Source organism: Pelodiscus sinensis, chromosome 3 (assembly GCF_052426305.1).
Source record: "Pelodiscus sinensis isolate ZL-2025 chromosome 3, ASM5242630v1, whole genome shotgun sequence".
In the NCBI taxonomy this organism is placed as follows: domain Eukaryota; kingdom Metazoa; phylum Chordata; order Testudines; family Trionychidae; genus Pelodiscus; species Pelodiscus sinensis.
In genome coordinates, this window is record NC_143054.1 from 99,740,782 (window position 1) to 99,759,801 (window position 19,020).

At 45.7% G+C, this 19,020-nt stretch overlaps 1 protein-coding gene across 1 annotated transcript in view; it reads left to right on the forward strand.

Annotated features, from left to right (window-relative positions):
- Window positions 1-18,723, forward strand: part of PEX7 (peroxisomal biogenesis factor 7) — a 70,787-nt gene extending 52,064 nt beyond the window's left edge. Inside the window, exon 10 of the mRNA XM_075924259.2 lies at window positions 14,694-18,723. Within this exon, the coding sequence (XP_075780374.1) occupies window positions 14,694-14,762 (69 nt within the window). The 3' untranslated portion in view covers window positions 14,763-18,723. The remainder of the gene's footprint in view (window positions 1-14,693) is intronic.
- Window positions 18,724-19,020: the final 297 nt, after the last annotated feature.

The window sequence follows — 19,020 nt, forward strand, 5'->3', positions numbered from 1 at the left end:
TTCCTTTTATTGTTTATTTTGCTTTTTTGGCTCCTTTTTTTTAAAGATTTACTAGCTAATAAGTGTTAGTTTATGTGGAAAGTGATACATGTATTTTGTTAAATACAAACATCACTTTTATGAGAGCTGGGTGGAGAGGCAGCTGGAGACCATGGATGATGAGGGGAGTCCAAGAACTGACCCAACTGAAGGCATAGTGGGAACCAGGGGTGATGTGGGAGATAGAGGTGAGCTTGGAGATGGTATTCACTGCCATCCTTCTGGAAGCCAGAGCTGGATTCTGCGGGCCCATAACTGGAGTCTGAAACCCTGCGACTGGGAGTCAGAGTCCACTGCCATATAGCTGGAGCCCAGGGCCAGAGGATGCAGTAGGTGGCATGGGGAGGGGGTGAGCTTGGGACCAGGGCTAGAGTCAGGGCTTAAAGCCCATGACTAGGGGGATGGATCCTGTTGTCCACCACTTCAGGTTTGAAGCCTGAACCCTACCACCTGGCTCCAGAGGGAGGCAGGGCCCAAACTCTACGGACAGCCCTGATGCAAGGGCCACTGCTTTGTCTCCCTGCCCCTCTCCCATCACCACCCAAGAGGCTGTGGCCACGTGAAAAGCTGCTGGTGGCTGCTTGGCCCCATTTGAGAAATGCTGTCTGCGAAGATTGTAGCAAATTTACAAAATCAGCTTTTTGTCACATATTCCCTATCAGATCAGCAAAACAGCTGTTTTCTATCTATAGTGACATACTTCAAAATGACCTTAGCAAGTTAGAGAAATGGTCAGAGGTAAACAGGATGAAGTTTAATAAAGAGAAATGCAAAGTGCTCCACTTAGGAAGGAACAATCAGTTCCATACATACAAGATGGGAAGCGACTGTCTAGGAAGGAGCATGGCGGAAAGGGATCTAGGGGGTCATAGTGGACCACAAGTTGAATATGAGTCAGCAGTGTGATGCTGTTCCAAAAAAAGCAAATATGATTCTAGGTTGTATCAACAGGTGTGTTGTAAGCAAAACTCGTGAAGTCATTCTGCTGCTCTACTCTGCACTAGTTAGGCCTCAGCTGGAGTACTGTGTCCAGTTCTGGGCACCACATTTCAAGAAAGATGTGGAGAAATTGGAAAGGGTACAGAGAAGAGCGACAAGAATGATTAAAGGTTTAGAAAACATGACCTATGAAGCCAGGCTTCATGAACTGGGCTTGTTTAGTTTGGAAAAAAGAAGATTAAGGGGGGACATGATAGCGGTTTTCAAATATCTAAAAGGGTGTCACAAGGAGGAAGGAAAAAATTTGTTCCTCTTGGTTTCTGAGGACAGGACAAGGAGTAATGGGCTTAAAGTGCAGCAAGGGAGGTTTAGATTGGACATTAGGAAAAAATTCCTAACTGTCAGGGTGGTCAAATATTGGAATAAATTGCCAAGGGAGGTGATGGAATCTCCCTCTCTGGAGATATTTAAGAACAGGTTAGATAGACATCTGTCAGGGAATGGTGTAGACGGAGCTTGGTCCTGCCTTGAGGGTGGGGGGCTGGACTCGATGACCTCTCGAGGTCCCTTCCAGTCCTATGATTCTATGATCTTTTGAAATAGCTCCTAGTCAGTTTGTATAATGTTTCAGAGACTTGATCACCAACCTAGTCAGTTTCTGTTCTTCTTCGAGTGCTTGCTCATGTCCATTCCAGTCAGGTGTGTATGCGCCGTGTGCACGGAGTTCCAGAGCCTTTTCCCCTAGCACAGAGCCAGCACAGGAAGCCCCTTAGAGTGGGGGTCAGTATATCTGTGCATATATACCCCTGCTGGCCCCTCACCCCTTCAGTTCCTTCTTACTACCCGTGACGGTAGCTGGAGCATTCTAGACAATCAGTCTACCCCTAGCATCTTTGTAATTAGTTAGTGTTCCTGGGAATTCTCTAGTATATAGTTGTAAATAGTTTGTTATAAGTTGTTATAAGAAGGGCTGTTTATCCCCAGCAGCTCTCCCCGGCCAGGGAGGGGATGCCAGGACCCCACGGTTTTAAGCAGTGTGCGTCCTGCCTTAAACCTATGCCCTGTGGCGATCCCCACGACTCCTGCTTCAGGTGCTTGGGGGAGACACACTCCATGCAGATTTGTAAAAATCTGTAGGGGATTCAAGCCCAGAACTAGGAGAGAAAGAGAGACAAGACTGAAGAGGCTCCTCATGGAGTCTACTCTGCAGCCGCCGGCACCAGAGGGGCCTCAGTTGGTACGGGGCACCTCCTCCTCAGTTCCAGAGGGTTCGATGGCTCTGGTGAGGCATAAAACTAAGGCTTCGCAGCACCGCTCCCACTCCCCAGTGCAGAGGAGACTGAAGGACTCTAGAGGAAGATCCCCGGACAGGAGGGCCCAAAAAGTGCGCCCAAAGGAGGGGCACTCAGCAGCGAAGACGCGTAAGGAGCCATGTAAGGAGTCGGGCCCTACTCACTCTCCCTTGAGGGGAGAAGTCAAAGCTGAACAGTCTGAAGGACTCGAGCGACCCTAAAGTCCCTGCGGATTCATACTCCCGGGCCCTTAAGAAGACCGCTGAACCCCCGACCGGCTTTGAGGCCATTCCTGCAAGGTTTCAATACAGATCGGGGGAGGAGAAGGGGCCGTGGGAATGGTCAGCATGATCAACCCCACGGTAGACGGAGCGCCACCAGGTCCAAGCATGACAGGGGACCAACTATGTCCCAGGGACACCAGTCCAAACCATCGTTTTGAAGGCACGGCCGGGGACAGTGCACCACTCCACAACCCCTTTTTGTTTTCCGCCTCTCCCATTTCTACCAGACCTGGTCAAGCATAACTTCGGATCAATGGGTCCTGAGCCTGGCCGCGAAGGGATATTCTATCCCCTTTACATCTACTCCCACCTCCGCCCCCCCATCCTACCCTTCCCTCTTCAGGGACCCATCTCATGAATCCCTGCTCAGGCAAGAGGTAACAAAACTCCTTCACCTCGGAGCAGTGGAATTGGTCCCTCCAGAGTGCAGAGGCAGAGCTTCTATTCCAGATATTTCCTAATCACAAAAGCAAAGGGAGGTCTCCGTTCCATCCTAGACCTCAGAGTTCTAAACGCATTCAAAAAAGAAAACGAAATTCAGAATGCTTACCCTATCCTCTATTATCCCTTCCTTCCAGAAGGGGTATTGGTATGCTGTCCTCATCTTAAAAGGTGCCTACTTACCTGTCACCATTGCCCCGGCGCGCAGAAGTTTCCTGGGATTCATAGTGGGCATGGACCATTTCCAGTTCACAGCCCTGCCCTTCGTTCTAGCCACAGCTCCGAGGGTATTCACAAAATGCATGGCACCGGTTGCGGCTTTTATGAGGCGCCAGGGTATACACATCTTTCCTTACCTGGACGACTGGCTGATATGGGCATCTTCCTGAGAGCAAGTGATGGGACACATTGCAAATGCCAGGAGTCTTTTCCTCAAGCTGGGCCTCATAATAAACAGAGAAAAATCCACCGCAATACCCACGCAAATAATAGAGTTTGTGGGAGCTCATTTAGACTCCACATTGGAGACAGCTTCTCTACCTAATCACAGATTCCACACCCTGAGATTGATGATCATGGACCTTCACAAATCACCTATAACTACGGCCTGCAACTGCATGCGACTTTTGGACCATATGGCAGCCTGCACATATGTCGTGACCCACGCCAGGCTCAGGTTTCCTCCACTGCAGAGTTGGCTACGGTCAGTCCACAATCCGGTGCAGCACCCTTTGGACATGGAAGTCACGATCCCGGAAGGGGTATTTCTATCCTTAAACTGGTTGATGCAGGAAGACATAGTATGTGCGGGGGTACCCTTCACCAATCAACTCCCGTCAGTGCAACTGGTGATAGATGCGTTGGATGCCGAGTGGGGAGCCCACCTAGGGACTCTCCGATGCAAGAGTAATGGTCACCGACAGAGTTGAGATTGCACATAAACATAAAAGAGCTCAGGGTTGTCAAATTAGCATGCCTTGCCTTCCTGCCTTACCTGGAGAACAGAGTGGTAGAAGTGCTGACCGACACCACCACCACCATGTTCTACATCAACAGGCAGGGGGGTGCTCGATGCTCCCCACTGTGCAGAGAGGCCCTGCGGCTCTGGGAAACCTGTATCTCCAGGGGCATCCAACTGCAGGTGACTTACCTTCTTGGATCCAGCAACACTAACAGACAGACTCAGTCAATCCTTTCAAGTCCACGAGTGGATGATCAGACGGGATTTTTAGAGGAAGTCTTCCAGAGCTGGGGCTATCCCCTTCTGGACCTTTTTGCCTCCAGGACCAATACCCAGGGCCAGAACTTCTGCTCGTTCATGGGTCAAGGCGCAGGGTCTCTAGGGGATGCTCTCCACATAAACTGGCCTCCTAGCTCCTGTATGCATTCCCTCCCTTTCCGCTGATACAGGACACCCTTCTCAGAGTCAGACGGTTCAGAGCAACAGTGATCATGATAACGCTGATGTGGCTGAGACAACACTGGTTCTCCACCCTGTGGGAGTTGTCAATAGAGGAACCAGTACACCTGCCTCTAGTCCCAAATCTAATTACGCAAGACCTAGGGCAACGAACCTTATGCCATCCCAACCTGACAGCCCTCCATCTCACAACTTGGTTCCTGAGTGGCTCTCCACACTAGAATGGGATTGCTCAGCGAAGGTCCAGGGAGTGTTACTGGAAAGCAGGAAACCATCCACAAGGGCCATATATGAAGCTAAATGGAAGAAATTCACAGCGTGGACACTGAGAAGGGGAATTGAACCAACCACGGCTGTTGTTCTGCTGATATTGGACTATCTGTTATATCTGAGAAACCAGGGCCTTGCTACTTCCTCTTTGTGGGTATACCTCGCAGCAATCATGGCCTTTCACCTAGGAGAAGACTGGAGGTAAGTATTCCAATCACATGGTAAAGAGATTCATGAAAGGGATTGACAGACTGTTGCCATGTACATGCCACTCCCTCCCCCCCTCCCCTCCCGGTTCCACCATGGGACCTTAATGTGGTCCTTTACGATCTCATGCAACCTCCATTTGAGCCTCTTGCCCCTTGTTTGCTAAAACACCTATCATGGAAGGTAGCGTTCTTGGTAGCGATAACCTCAGCTAGAAGGGTATCAGAGCTCCGAGCGCTTACCTCAGAGCCACCGTATACAGTTGTTTTCAAAGATAAAGTCCAACTACAACCCTCACCCAACCCTCCCTCCCAAAGTGCTATCCTACTTCCATACATCCCAAGACATTTTCCAGCCTGTGTTTTTCCCTAAGCCTCATTCGTCACCTAGGGAGCAGACTTTTCACAGTCTGGATGTGAGAAGGGCCATAGGTTTTTACATAGAAAGGACAAAAGACTTGTGTAAATCTGTACAGCTTTTTATTTCCATTGCGGAAAGAATGAAAGGATCCCCTATTTCAGCCCAGTGCCTATCATCATGGATTACCTCTTGTATTAGAGAATGCTACCAGAGTGTGGGTAAGAAACTCCCCCTCCGCCATGCCCCCCCCCCCCCCCCCCCCCCCCGCTGATGGCACATTCCACAAGGGTGCAGGTGGAGTTCTTGCGTGTTCAACTCTGGCAGGGATGAGGAACCTAAGACCCAGAGGCCGGATGCCTAGGGCCCCTTAGGCTCTAGTGTGTGAGGTGAATGTGGGGAGTGTCTTTCTCCTCAGTCTGGGGCCACCATCTCTGAGGGTATGTCTACACTACAGCACTAATTCGAACTAACTTAATTCAAATTAGTTAATTCGAACTAAGCTAATTCGAACTAGTGCATCTAGACCTAAAAACTAGTTCGAATTAGCGTTTTGCTAATTTGAACTAGCATGTCCACATTGAGTGGACCCTGAACCGGGGTTAAGGATGGCCAGAAGCAGTGCCAGCAGGGCATCAGATTAGGACTTAGAGCGTGGAGCTGCTGTCTCAGGCTAGCCGAGGGCTGTGCTTAAAGGGACCCGACCCCCAGAAAGACAGTTCTCAGGGGTTCCCTGCTCGCTTGTCTAACTAGATGAGGGACAGCAAAGCAGTCCTGGCTTGGAGTGCCTTGAGTGCCCACACTCGGCACATCACAGCACTCGGCCATCAGCCCGGCTGCACTTGCCGCAGGCTGCCATCCGGGGAGGGGGGTCAATCGGGGGGCTCTAAGAGAGCTTCCACCCCGAGGAGCCTGCAGAGCCACCCCAGTCCTCCCCATCGGGGGCTCGTACCCCATTCCTCCCTCAACTCCTTCCACTTACCCCTTCCTAGCCCCCCTTCCTGATGTACAAAATAAAGGATACATGTGTTCAAAAATAGAAACTCTCTTTATTGAACAAAACTGGGGGAGACTGGGAAAAGGAGGTGGGAGAGGGGAAGAGAGAGGGTGGGAGAGGGGAGGGCAACTAAAATAATCAGGGGTTTGGAACAGGTCCCATATGAAGAGAGGCTAAAGAGAGTGGGACTTCTCAGCTTAGAAAAGAGAAGACTGAGGGGGGATATGATAGAGGTCTATAAAAGCATGAGTGGTGTGGAGAGGGTGCATAAAGAAAAGTTCTTCATTAGTTCCCATAATAGAAGGACTAGAGGACACCAAATGAAATGAATGGGTAGCAGGCTTCAAACTAGTAACAGAAAGTTCTTCTTCACAAAGCAAATAGTCAACCTGTGGAACTCCTTGCTGCATGAGGCTGTGAAGGCTAGAACTATAACAGAGTTTAAAGAGAAGTGAGATAAAGTCATGGAGGTTGGGTCCATGGAGTGCTATTAGCCAGGGGGTAGAAATGGTGTCTCTGGCCTTTGTTTGTGGAAGGCTGGAGATAGATGGCACTAGACAAATGGCTTGGTCATTTCTTCGGTCCATCCCCTCCAGGGTACCTAGTGTTGGCCACTGTCGGCAGACAGGCTACTGGTCTAGATGGACCTTTTGTCTGACCCAGTACGGCCATTCTAAGCTCAGGGCTCAGGGTCGGGGGTCTCACTGGACCACCTTGATTTTCATGCACACTTGCTGCTGGGTAGCCAGGCTGGCAGCTATCCTGCCCTAGACGGCCACTTTCCTGTGCCTAGTGTGGAGGTCATGGATGAGGTACACGATGTCTGCACTAGTCCAGGCGGGCGCCCGCCTCTTGTGGACCTGGGCAGGCTCCCGGGAGCCGCCAGCCTGGTCCCGGGAAGAGGCGGAGGGCTGGGTGGCAGCGGGTGGCTGGCTCGAGCCGTGCCAGGTGGAGGGTCAGCTGGCTGGGTGTTGACAGGCTTGCACCTGGCATGGGCACCGTAGCCAGCCCGTGCCCCTTTAAGGGCTCCGGGGCCAGGAGGGGGGCAGAAGAGTTTCCCTGGTTATGCCCAGAGTGGCCACTAGGGAAAGCTGGGGAGGGCTAGCCTCCCACTAGTTCGAATTAAGTGGCTACACAGCCCTTAATTCGAACTAGTTAATTCGAACTAGGCGTTAGTCCTTGTGGAATGAGGTTTACCTAGTTTGAATTAAGCGCTCCGCTAGTTCGAATTAAGTTCGAACTAGCGGTTTGCTAGTGTAGCGCCTATCAAAGTTAATTCGAACTAACGTCTGTTAGTTCGAATTAACTTTGTAGTGTAGACATACCCTGAGGGTTTGGGTTGTGTTTTTTGTTTTTTTGATTTTTGTTTTGATTTGGTTTTTGCTTCTCACTTATGTGTAGTCCCCAACTGATTTTTCTTTGTGTCTCCGGCCCCAACCCAAAAAAGGTTCCTCGCCTTTGGACTATGAGCTAGAAGAAATGAGCACTTATTAAAATAAGTAGCAGGCCTAATAACCATTTTTATTATCTTCCTCAAATTCCCATCTGCTGCGTATGCAAGAGTGCTCAGGACCCTTTTAAAGATGTTTCATTGTGATATAAATAGCTCATAGAATTAAGCGTAAAAAGACATAGAAGAAATGCTTCCTAGAGAAAAGGAAAGAAGGAAAAGTATTCCAAATAGGAGTGAAAATGTGTCTACAATAACTTTTTAAAGCCTGTTGTAAAAGAAGTGTTATAAGTTTTATTGACTCAGCAGGACAGAGACAAATGCTTAGAGCTATTTCCACACTTGAGTGCTTCCTACATGAGAGAATTGCCTGTCAGCTTAAGATTTGACTGTGGAAACTCTAGAAGGATATCTAGTGATAACCACTTCTGCTCGCCTGACTGTTGTTCAAAAACTTATTCAACTGTGGCATTGACATTTCTTTGCCAGGGTAAAGAAAGTAGTTGCATCTGGAGCCAATTGGAAACACAGTATCATTATCTAGATTCATACATATCTTGCTGAATTTCTGTAAGAGTTTTGTGTGTGTGCAGTTTTTAGTTATTTTTCAAAAATTTTCTTTGGTCTTGGTAGGGTTTTAGTGCCACCATAGAATACAGCATGTCCTCTCTTGAAGGATTTTTTTTCTTTTCTTGATCCCAAACAAGTAAAGAGTCAGTATGTCATTTAGGTAATTACAGTAGGCTGAATGGATTGCCCTGGGATTCTGGAAAAGGTCTCTGTCTATTGAAAAGCAAGGCTATAGTGATGAAAAGGAAACAGGATCTGAAATACGTCAGCCAGTGGAACAACTGAAATGTCTGTGATAAATAAAAAATATTGGGATTAAGTCAGTTGGTGGAAAACAGCATTGATAAAACAGCATTGACAGACACTAGGATAAATACTTTAACGTGAAACAGTCATCCCATGTTTTATTAGTCAAACTATGTATTCCCAGTGGAGAATCAGTTGTCTGAGACTGCATATGCTCAATTCATATTTTCTGCTTAACATAAAGCAATGTCCAGTTTGATTTATATCCTGCAAATATATTTGCCTAACTATTCCAAAAATTTCCTGGCATGATATTTATACTGCAGCAATAATAAAAGTATGGTACACCAACTTAGGAAATGCTGCCTCAACCTCACTGCTGAAATGAGAGAGCTAGAGACCACTGTTGCAGGGTGCAGCCTGGATTGTGAGACTGCTGAACCTCCAAAACCACCAGTCTGTCCCTCACAGTTATGCCAACATCCAGCCACAGACCTCTGACAGGTACCTCATTTATACAGCCGTCCACAGGCAGGGACACACCCAACTGAGTTACATGAGTAATCTCCAGCCACTCATGAGCTTCAGCCAGTTCCTCCCAGCTGCAACGCTACACCCCAGAACTGAACTATCTTCCACTGCTCAGAAGCCTGACCAGCTCACCACTTTTTCATAAGGAAGTGGACATGCACAAGCCTTCTTAATCTGACCTGAGATTCCTCAAGAATATCAATCAAAAACATGTTGTTTTAGGTAAAATATAGAACAGATTTATTAACTACAGAAAGACAAACTTAAGTGATTGTAAGTAGTAGGCATAGAGATCAGGGTTGGTTACCTAAGAAATAAAAATAGAAATGCAGTATAAATTCTACCTTTAACAGACTAAACAAGCTTTTAATCAAGCAGTTTCTCATCCTAACATGTTACAAGCAACTTACAGTTCCTCAGTACTCAGCGTAGACATCCTTCCAGCCAGGGACCAATCTCCCTAGTTCCAAGTTTTCCAGATGATGTTCGAGGTGTTGAGTTGGGGGTAGGGAGAAGAAAAGAGATGATCTAGGGTGTCATTTATAGGAGGCTAGGGGGACAGTAGCTCCCTCTCATGAGTTTGAATACTTAGATTTCAGGCTTGAGGTCTGCTTATATCCTATGTCCTGCCTCTGGAGGCTGTTCTTAAATGCAACAGAGTTTGAGCTGCTTGCAGCTTTGCCTTTGGGGCAGGGAGTTTGTTATAAAAAGAGGGAGGCGGGGTGATTAAAAATAACAAAAGGCTGGGCATTCAAGCAATTGAAGGATTATTAGATCATCATGAAAACATTGCCGGATGTGCCACTTAAAAGATGCAGGGGGTGGGGGAAAGAGTAGGGATGAGTGTTGTACTGCAAGGATCTGCATTTGGACCACTGCTGTTAAAATTCTCATAAATGTTCTTGAAAAAGGGGGAAACAGTGACTAATCCAAAGCTGACTACAAAGAGTTACAAAGGGATCTCAAAACTGGGTGATTGGGCAGCACAAGGGCAGAAAGAATTCAGTGTTGATAAATGAAAAGTAATGCACATGGGAAAATATAATCCTAACTATAATACAAAAGTGATGTGTTCTAACCCCAAACATACAGAGCTTGATGGGGTCTGTTACTACTCAAGAAAGGGCTCTTGGAATCCTTTTGGATAAGTCCTTGAAAACATCTCTTCAAAGTGTAGTGGCAGTCTAAAAACTAAAAAGTTAACAGAATACTGGGAATCATTAGGAAAGGAATAGATTATAAGACAAAATACCATATTGCCTCTGTGTGAAGTCATTGTATGCCCTTATCTTGAATAAGGGCATTGTATGCCAGGACTACTCAACTTTGGAAGCCCCGTGAACCACAATGATACACATGCCAAGGGCTGCATCTTAAGTTTGGTTGCATATACATGTAAATACGGTATATATACAAATAATAGCTTATTTCACTCTCACAGGCATAAATGCAAAAATTAAGGCAAGACTACACAACACACAGGCCCCATTTAAATCAGTTCTGCTGCTATTAATAAAATGCAATATTTTCCCAGTTTCCATCCATATGACAGCTCTTTTAATGAGCAATGACAGTCCAGGAATTCAACTACTAAAACTCATATCAACAGAAGACCATTATATTGACTACTTTTTTGCTTTGGTTCCCACCCACAGGTCGCATGTTGAGCCCCGTGTAAACCCAAACCGCCCTGTGGGCCTCAAACAAACAGGCAGCCCACGGGCCGCATGTTGAGTAGTCCTGCTGTATGCAGATCTGGTCACCCCATATAAAAAAAGACGTTGGATTTGAAAAAATTACAGAAAGGGCAACAGAAGTGATTAGGGGGTAAGGAACAGCTTTCATAAGAAGCTGACCCAATTAAATGTATAGGCAGCAGATTTAAAACAAACAAAATAGGTGATAGGAGAGGGATCATGATGATTGCCTCTTCTTTTTATTCCTTCTGAAGCACCTGACATTGGCCACTGTTGGAAGACAGGATACAGGGCTAGAAGGACCATTGGTCTGACTCAGGATGGCCATCCTGATGTTCTTATATAGATCTGAAACGTATCTGCCCCCTGCTGTAACCCACTAGACCCCATTCCCCTTCCAGAGCTGAGATAGAGCCCAGGAGTCCTGACAGGGTCTCTCTCCCTCCACAGAGTTAGTAACAACGTAAGAATATATATTATAATAGTAAGGCTAACCTGTGTCCCTTAAGTGACTTGCTACAAGATGTCAGAATATGCTAGTGTTAGAGCTGAGTAGGTCTAATGTTTATTTAAGTTTCTTTCTTTTATGTAGGAATTAGATGCAGTGCTCCTGTCAGCTCACTGCTACATTGTCTGCCAAAAAAAGTAGTTTTCCAGTGCCTTGGTAACCCCTGGATAGAAATGATGTGTGTGGAGGAGAGCGCGGATGGGGTTGGTTCCCCCCCAATTTGATGCTTGGCTTGGACTGAGCATGCTCAGTAACACTGTTGAAGCCTTTGTCCTCAGCCCATCCTCTTCATGCCCTCATTCTCTTCCCCCCTCCCATCATGTCATGCACAAGTTGTTGCCCTCCCCCTCCCCTATCTGAAATGGCACCCCCTGGTGATGATGTCTTTGTCTTTCTCTTCCAGCTGCTAGAAAGATCCTTGGGGTCTGCCTGTCTGTTTGTTTGACAGTCCCCATTGGTCAGGTGATCTCCATTGCTTATGTGCCTTTTCTAAAGAACCTATGGCATAGTTGATTTTTTTTTTTTTTGATGGACCATCCACACCCATCTGGCCCTCCTTTGTTGCAAGGCCATCTCCCAACCCACTGAGATATTAAATAAGAATGTCTTTGTTTTACTGTCTCTTGATCTTTCTGACTGGAATGTACCAAAGCAAAAGACAGTCACAATTTTGATTTCATAACGTTCTTCCTCTCTTGATTCATTAAATGGTAGCGCCTTGGGAAACCTTCATGAATAATTTTATTTTCTTACATAAAATGCACATTGTTACAAACACAGAAACCTATTTAATTGGCATTTTTGTATTGAATAAATAAATCTAGTAAGACCAGTCCACTCTTTAAATTGATCTCCATAGCCATGTGCATCTCCACACTGTGGAAATAATTTATTTATATGCCTAGGTCTTCCTTTCCATAATCTATTTTGGATTGTAGCACTTTATCATATTTAATTTGAGAGAACAGGATGGCATTATGTCAAGCCCATGATCTATTTTGAATCTTGCTCTAAAGGTTTGTCCATATGTTACTGATGGCAGAAAAAGACTCTGGGACTTGGATTGAGACTTTTTTCTTAAAATAGTTATATTTTAGGTGTTAGCATTTTTGAATTCTGCAATACAGTGCCCTGTCTTGAATTGTCCTTAGACCTCTTGCTGGCCTCTAAGACATGGAATTTTAATAAACCTTTCCTTTATTGAAAATGATTTGTTCTTTTTGTGTTTCTATGCACATGTTCATAATGCACTCATCATAGTGTAGCACAAATTGTGAGCAAAAATTGTAATGATCATCCAGTGAATAAGAAATCCATTACTCAGCATTTTCTAACATAATTAAAATGTAAAAATTAATTCTGAATAAATGTGTGAAACTAAAATTGCTTAAATGTATACATTTAGTTTGTCCTCCTAGTTAGCAAAAAGAAGCCCCAACGTAGTAAAAAGCTGTATTTAATTGATAATCAGCATTTTAAAAATTACCAATGAGAGAGAATCGATCTTGCATCAAGAAAAAACCTGTAAAGTATAAATGCAAGCCGAAACTCAGATTGAGGGTTTTAATTAAGGATTTCTGCTGATTTAAATCAAAGATTTTAAGTCGCTTTGATTTAAATCAGTCATCCATCCTTTTTGGTTGCATAGAATTTGTTTAGCATCATTTCCAACATGAGCTTTACATACAGACCTCACACAGCACAGGAAGATATTACCCAGAGTTATTTGCTGTTAGTTTATTTTCTTCCTTCTAATTAGCCACATTTATGTACTAGCAGAGAAAATTAGCAAGTTGGGCTGAATTAACCCTAATGGTCCTAGTCAAACTGCCTTTTGTATATACTCCATTTATTCTTATTAGATTACATGGTTCTATATTTATTCAGAGCTTGCTGTGTGGTGCTAATTAAGTTGATCATAGGTGGGGATTCCCCAGGGATTTTTCAGTGCTATTCCATGTCTTGTTTCCTCTTGAAAAATTGCCAGTGTAGTACTAACCCATACATGTGGGGAGGATAAAAATGCTTATTTGTGCATTATACATTTGGAGGAAATACTGCAATATAGCAAAATGTTATATCACACAAGGTTTTGTTATGTCATGTGAACACACATAATGTGAGTTTTTATTCCATTCTGTTTAGGATGTAAAGTACCTCAAATAACTAAGCTTTTGCACCCAATTAACAAAGCATCAAAAATTCTTTATCCACCACTGTTTTGTAACAATCTACTTATGAGACTGTTACATAATTCTGTTGCATAATTGTTTATTTGGTATTGTTACTTCAGTAGAGAATCTCTAACTGCTTTATCAAACCTAAAGCATTTTGTAATCTGGTTTTATGAAAGTTATTTTTCCTGTCTGTTAATATTGATTATTATTCAGTGCTGTAGAATCATACTAACCTTCATCAAATTTGCATTAAAAAGAGATTGTAGGGGTTTGTTTAGAAAAAGACTCTCTTAGATCCTGCTGTAGTATTGTTAAAGTGGAGTTAACATAGATCAGGGTAGACAATAATTTTTTGCCGGGGGCCACTTCAAACATTTCTGAAGTGGCCCCAGGCCACCCCAGAAGGGGCAGGGCCTTGAGCAGAAGTGGCAGGGCTGGGATACTTCTGCGTTCCCCACCCCCAGACCAGGATTGGTCTGGGGGTGGGGGAGCACCTTTGCCCGCCTGCCCCCCCCTTTCCCCTAGATGCCCATGCCCCTGGCTGGGAGGAGACTTCCCATGCTCCCCGCCCCAAGGCTAATCAGGGCCTGGGGGCTTGGAAGCGCCAGGTGCTCCTGACAGGGCTGGTGAAGGCTGGGGCCCATGCCCCTGGCTGGGAGGAGACTTCCCATGCGCTCCCTTGCCCTCAGGCCTATCAGGGTCTGGGGGCAGGGGAGCATGCGAAGTTTCCTCCTCTCTGTCCCTATCCTGCATGGTTCTTAAAAGCGCCATACGCTCCTGGCAGGGTCTGGGGGTGGAGGAGCACACAAAGCCTCCTCTCACCCTTCCAGGAGCATGTGACACTTTTAAGCACCATGCGCTGCTTGCAGGGCGGGGACAGGGCGGAAGAAACTTTGCATGCTCCCCCGTCCCAAGGCCAACTTTTCTAGGACCATTCAAGGTGAATGTATTTTGTATTTAGTTGTGACAGTACTTTCCCCAGGCCTGAAGAAGAGTTCTGTGTAAGCTTGAAAGCTTGTCTCTGTCACCCACCGAAAATAAAATATGTTCTGTCACCCACCTTATCTCTTCTGATATCATGGGATGGATCCGGCCACAACAACATTGCATTTTACAATTCATGTCAGAAATTAAGAAATTATAAAAAATAGGCAACAATCTAAATCCAACACCATGCATATTTTTCTTTTAATTAACAGATCCTTCTAATTTTTGCATCCAAAACTACCTTCCCAATAATTGTAACATGGACTGTGTTTGCTTTGTAGGTGGCAGACTGCGCTTGGGATGAATTAGTGAAAATCTATAACCCATCCTGCTTGGCAGTTCCTGTATAGAGAACACCACTTTTCTCAGTGAAGAGAGTTGACTTGGCAAGAAGCTTTCTCTGCTCCCAGGAAACTAACCTCATACTAGATACATTGATAATGTGACTTTAATCCTCACGTCTCTTTTTAAATATGATTTGTAGTTTTAACTGAAGATATTATGAACTTGAGGAATTATTTTCTGTGCAGCACATGGGGACCTATCTTAAGATGTTTCAACTATACACACAGTGCTTAGGGCAACAAAATGATTCCTGGGTGATCAAAGGCTGGCAAGAGCAAATGTTTTGCTAATTATTGGGGGGCAGAATCACTCTTAGGTTTGTCTTATGGGAATTACATGAGTAAATGTCTTAACAGTGGGAGATGTGAATCAAATTCTCTTACCCTGAGAGAGAGAAAAAGACAAATGGCAATTTATTTTGAGACACCATTGCTATTTTTAAAAAGGGGAGGAAGAGGAGTATTTATTGTAAAATAATCCAGCATCAACTTGAGACTTTTGTCATTCTGTTAATTTGATGTTGATAAGTTTTGCTCTAACTTCGGGTCACATTATTGTCTTGTGTAATATGATGAATGCTGTTGATAGATCATTAATATCACACATTATAACGAGCTACTTCCTTTGACCTTTTTGTTCACTATTTCATGATGGCAGAAAAGATTATTTCCATCGAGTCTTTTTTTTTGCATGTTTTCAGATAAAATGCTTGATGGAGAGTCAGACCAAAAGAAATTCTGGTTTAGATAGTGCTCAGAAATTACAACAGAGACAGCTTGTGTTGGGAACTCTTAAAAAGAATTAGGTATTCTTCTTTTTCCCCCCCCCCAATGCTTATCCAAACTTACAGACTTTGTAACAGTCCTCTGGGATTCTATTACCTTCCTGTGCTCACCTACATCTCTCCCCTTTATCTTCAGAGTCTCCTTCACAAGGCTCAGCACTTTCAACAGCCTCTTTGTAGGGCCCTAATTACTGCTGAGCTCAAATGTTGTATGATCCTGCATAGTTAGTGTATCCCAGAGTGGGGATGTATTAGTGTAGTCAATTAACCCAGTGTTTCTCAAACTGTGCTCCGTGGAGCCCCAGGGCTCCGCGAGACATCTCCAGGGGCTCCGCGAGGTTGACAAACTGGAAACATTGATAGGTACAACACATACAATCAGTGGACCACTGGGGCTCCACATAAATTTTTACACATGTAAAGGGCTCCGGAGCCCAAAAAGTTTGAGAACCGCTGAATTAACCGATTAACTGATAAGCAAAAGCTTCTCGGTTAATGTTACAGACGACGTGCATTCTCAAACACCTCCCCCCCACTCCCTCGCCAGTAAATTTGTTAGCAGGTTGGTCAGCAGCCCGGCTCAGTCCCGGCTTGCGCCCCGGCTGCAGCTCTGCATTTAAAGTATGTTAGGAGCCAGGCAAGCAAGCAGGGAGCCTGGCTCAGTTTGGGCTCATGCCAGGTCTGGGAGCTCAGACCCCCACCCCTGGACAGCAGCTGCTGATACAGAGGGAACAGCACAGTGCGATAGGCAGCTGATCCATGAGGGAGCTGGTTTTTAAACTGACTCCCCTCATGGACCAGTTCCCACCTGGAACCCCATGCTGCTGCCTCTGCTACAGAGACAGCAGCATGGGATTGCAGGGGGCTCTTTGGGAGTGGGGCCAGAGCACACTGGCTGCCGGTCCTACCCCAGGAGACTATAGAATAGTCGAGTAACCAAAGATAATTCATGAGTTTAATCAACTGTTCAATTAACCAATATTTAGCATCCCTATCCCAGAATTGGTGAGATCATTCTGAAGTGTTTTCATTTTGTATGCTAAGAAATACACAGCCATAAAACTATGCTGCTTATAGCTTTTACTAATACCATGGGCCATAAAACTCACTTCTGTATATTAATATTGATTATTTCTAACCTTAACAGTTCTTTCCTTTCATCTCCCTTTTCTGCTTAATATGCAAGCAATATGTCTGAGTGGGTGGAGGTCATGGAATAGCTGCAAATATAGTGTGTAAGTGTGGAGGGTGTTTTTAATAAGATATACTGTTACAGTACAGGCAGTCCCCGAGTTATGCAGATCCGACTTATGTCGGATCCGCACTTACGAACGGGGCCCTCTCTCCAGCAGACCAGGGGGACGGGGAGCAAAGCAGAGCAAAACCGCGGAGCCCGAGGGCAGCAGGACAGCCACGGCGCGTCTGGGCTGTCCTGCTGCCCGTGCTCCGCGGTTTTGCTCCGGGCGGCTGTGGTACAGCAGCTGGGGTGCTGCCGGTTGGTCCCGTAGCGCCGCTCTGGGCACTACAGGACCAACCCGGCAGCACCCCAGCTGCTCTGCCCCAGGTGTCCTGATTCAGCCACTGCTGGTCAGTTTCAGCAGCGGCTGAATCAGGATGCCTGGGGCAGAGCAGCTTGGGTGCTGCTGGGTTGGTCCAGCGGCGGCACTACTGGACCAACCCAGCAGCACCCCAGCTGCTCTGCCCCAGGCGTCCCCAAGTCAGCCGCTGCTGAAACTGACCAGTGGCTGACTACAGGAAGCCCCTGCCCGGGGCTTCCTGGAATCAGCCGCTGATCAGTTTCAGCAGCAGCTGACTTGGGGATGCCTGGGGTTCTTAAGTTGAATCTGTATGTAAGTCAGAACTGGCGTCCAGATTCAGCCACTGTTGAAACTGATCAGTTTCAGCAGCGGCTGAATCTGGACGCCAGTTCCGACTTACATACAGATTCAACTTAAGAACAAACCTACAGTCCCTATCTTGTACGTAACCCGGGGACTGCCTGTACATCTATTTGAAAGCTAAACATGGAAACACTGGTATGAGGCTATAAACGATCTCAGCCTTTCATTTGAATCATGAAAGTGGGATGAAAAGATGCTTCAGTGTGTAACCTGTATATCCAACAAATGGATTAAACCAAGAGTGAGTAAAATGTTTGCAGGGGAGCCACTCAAAGAATTTGGTAAGTGGTCAAGGGCCAAACTTTTCTGTGATATTAATGGGGGGATGCTGGGTGTAAGACAGAGTTTGGGTACAGGAGGGAGTTTTGGGTAGGATGTTGGGATGCAGGATATGGGAGGGAGTTTGGGTCCAGGAAGGGTTGTAACCTGGGGCAGGGGTGCAGGAGCAGTTGCAGGGGCAGGGAGGGAGTTTGGGTGCAGGAGGAGAATGGGACTGGGACAGAGGTGCAGAGGGTTTGGGTGCACAAGGGAGTTGAGACCTGGGGAAGAGAGATGGGGTGCATAAGAGGATAGGATACCAGGTACAAGCTTTGGCTGGGAGGAGCTTACTGTAGACATGAGGCACACACCCTGAGGCTCACACCGCTCAAAGCTGCCGGCTGCTGGGAACAGTGTGTCTGTGTCTGTGTGTCGTGCCTCATGGGGGAAAGGAGCAGCAGGTCTCTGCAAACTGCATGCGGCCACAAGCATCACACTTGCAGCTCCCATTTACCGATTCCTGGTCCATGGCAGGCTATAATTATGGTCCTGGAGGTGGAGAGCAGAGCACAGAGACTCTCCCTCCCCCAAAGGGCATAGAAATACGCACTCCCATCAGCCAGCTGCTTTGAGAAGTGTGTGGGGCTGTGGTAGGCAGGGAGCCAGCCTGAGGATCCCACTGGGCTGTGGCTAGCCAGATCCAAATGTTGCCCTGAGTGGTATTTTGCCAGCCCCTGGATTAAATTTTCTCCTTCGCTGCTTCCCTTCCCCCTCACACATTCACTTTCATTTGAGAGCTGCTGAGTCCAGATTTTACACTCTTGAAAAATGAGTGAACCTACAAGCTAAGTGTGGTTTTTAACCTTACCATATTATCTCTAAATGGGAAGAATGTGCTGTTATAAATATTTCTGCAATGCAGTGAAAATGTTTCTTTGTCAGTAGTTGTAACTGATTTGTAGTTCTCAGGGTATGCTTGCTACACATGTTCACTTTAAAAAAATAAACTGCTTTTAAGAATGACAGCACTGTTTTCTAATTCTTCACTAGTTATTTTTAAAATAGACTAAATACAAATATCTTGAACATTTAATCCACTCACTTCATTTTTAAGGATTTTTTTATTCCTTCTTTTAGGGGCTTCTACTGTTAGTAAAAATGTTTTTCTCATACGTGTTTCTCATATCAAGAGCAATATTGTAAATTTAAAAGAAAATGCATTTATTCTAGTGTGCATAAATTAGTGGGACACTGTGGCAAATAGTACATTTCACATTCCTGGTAAGACTGTAGTACTTGTTTTACCAATAACATTCTAGC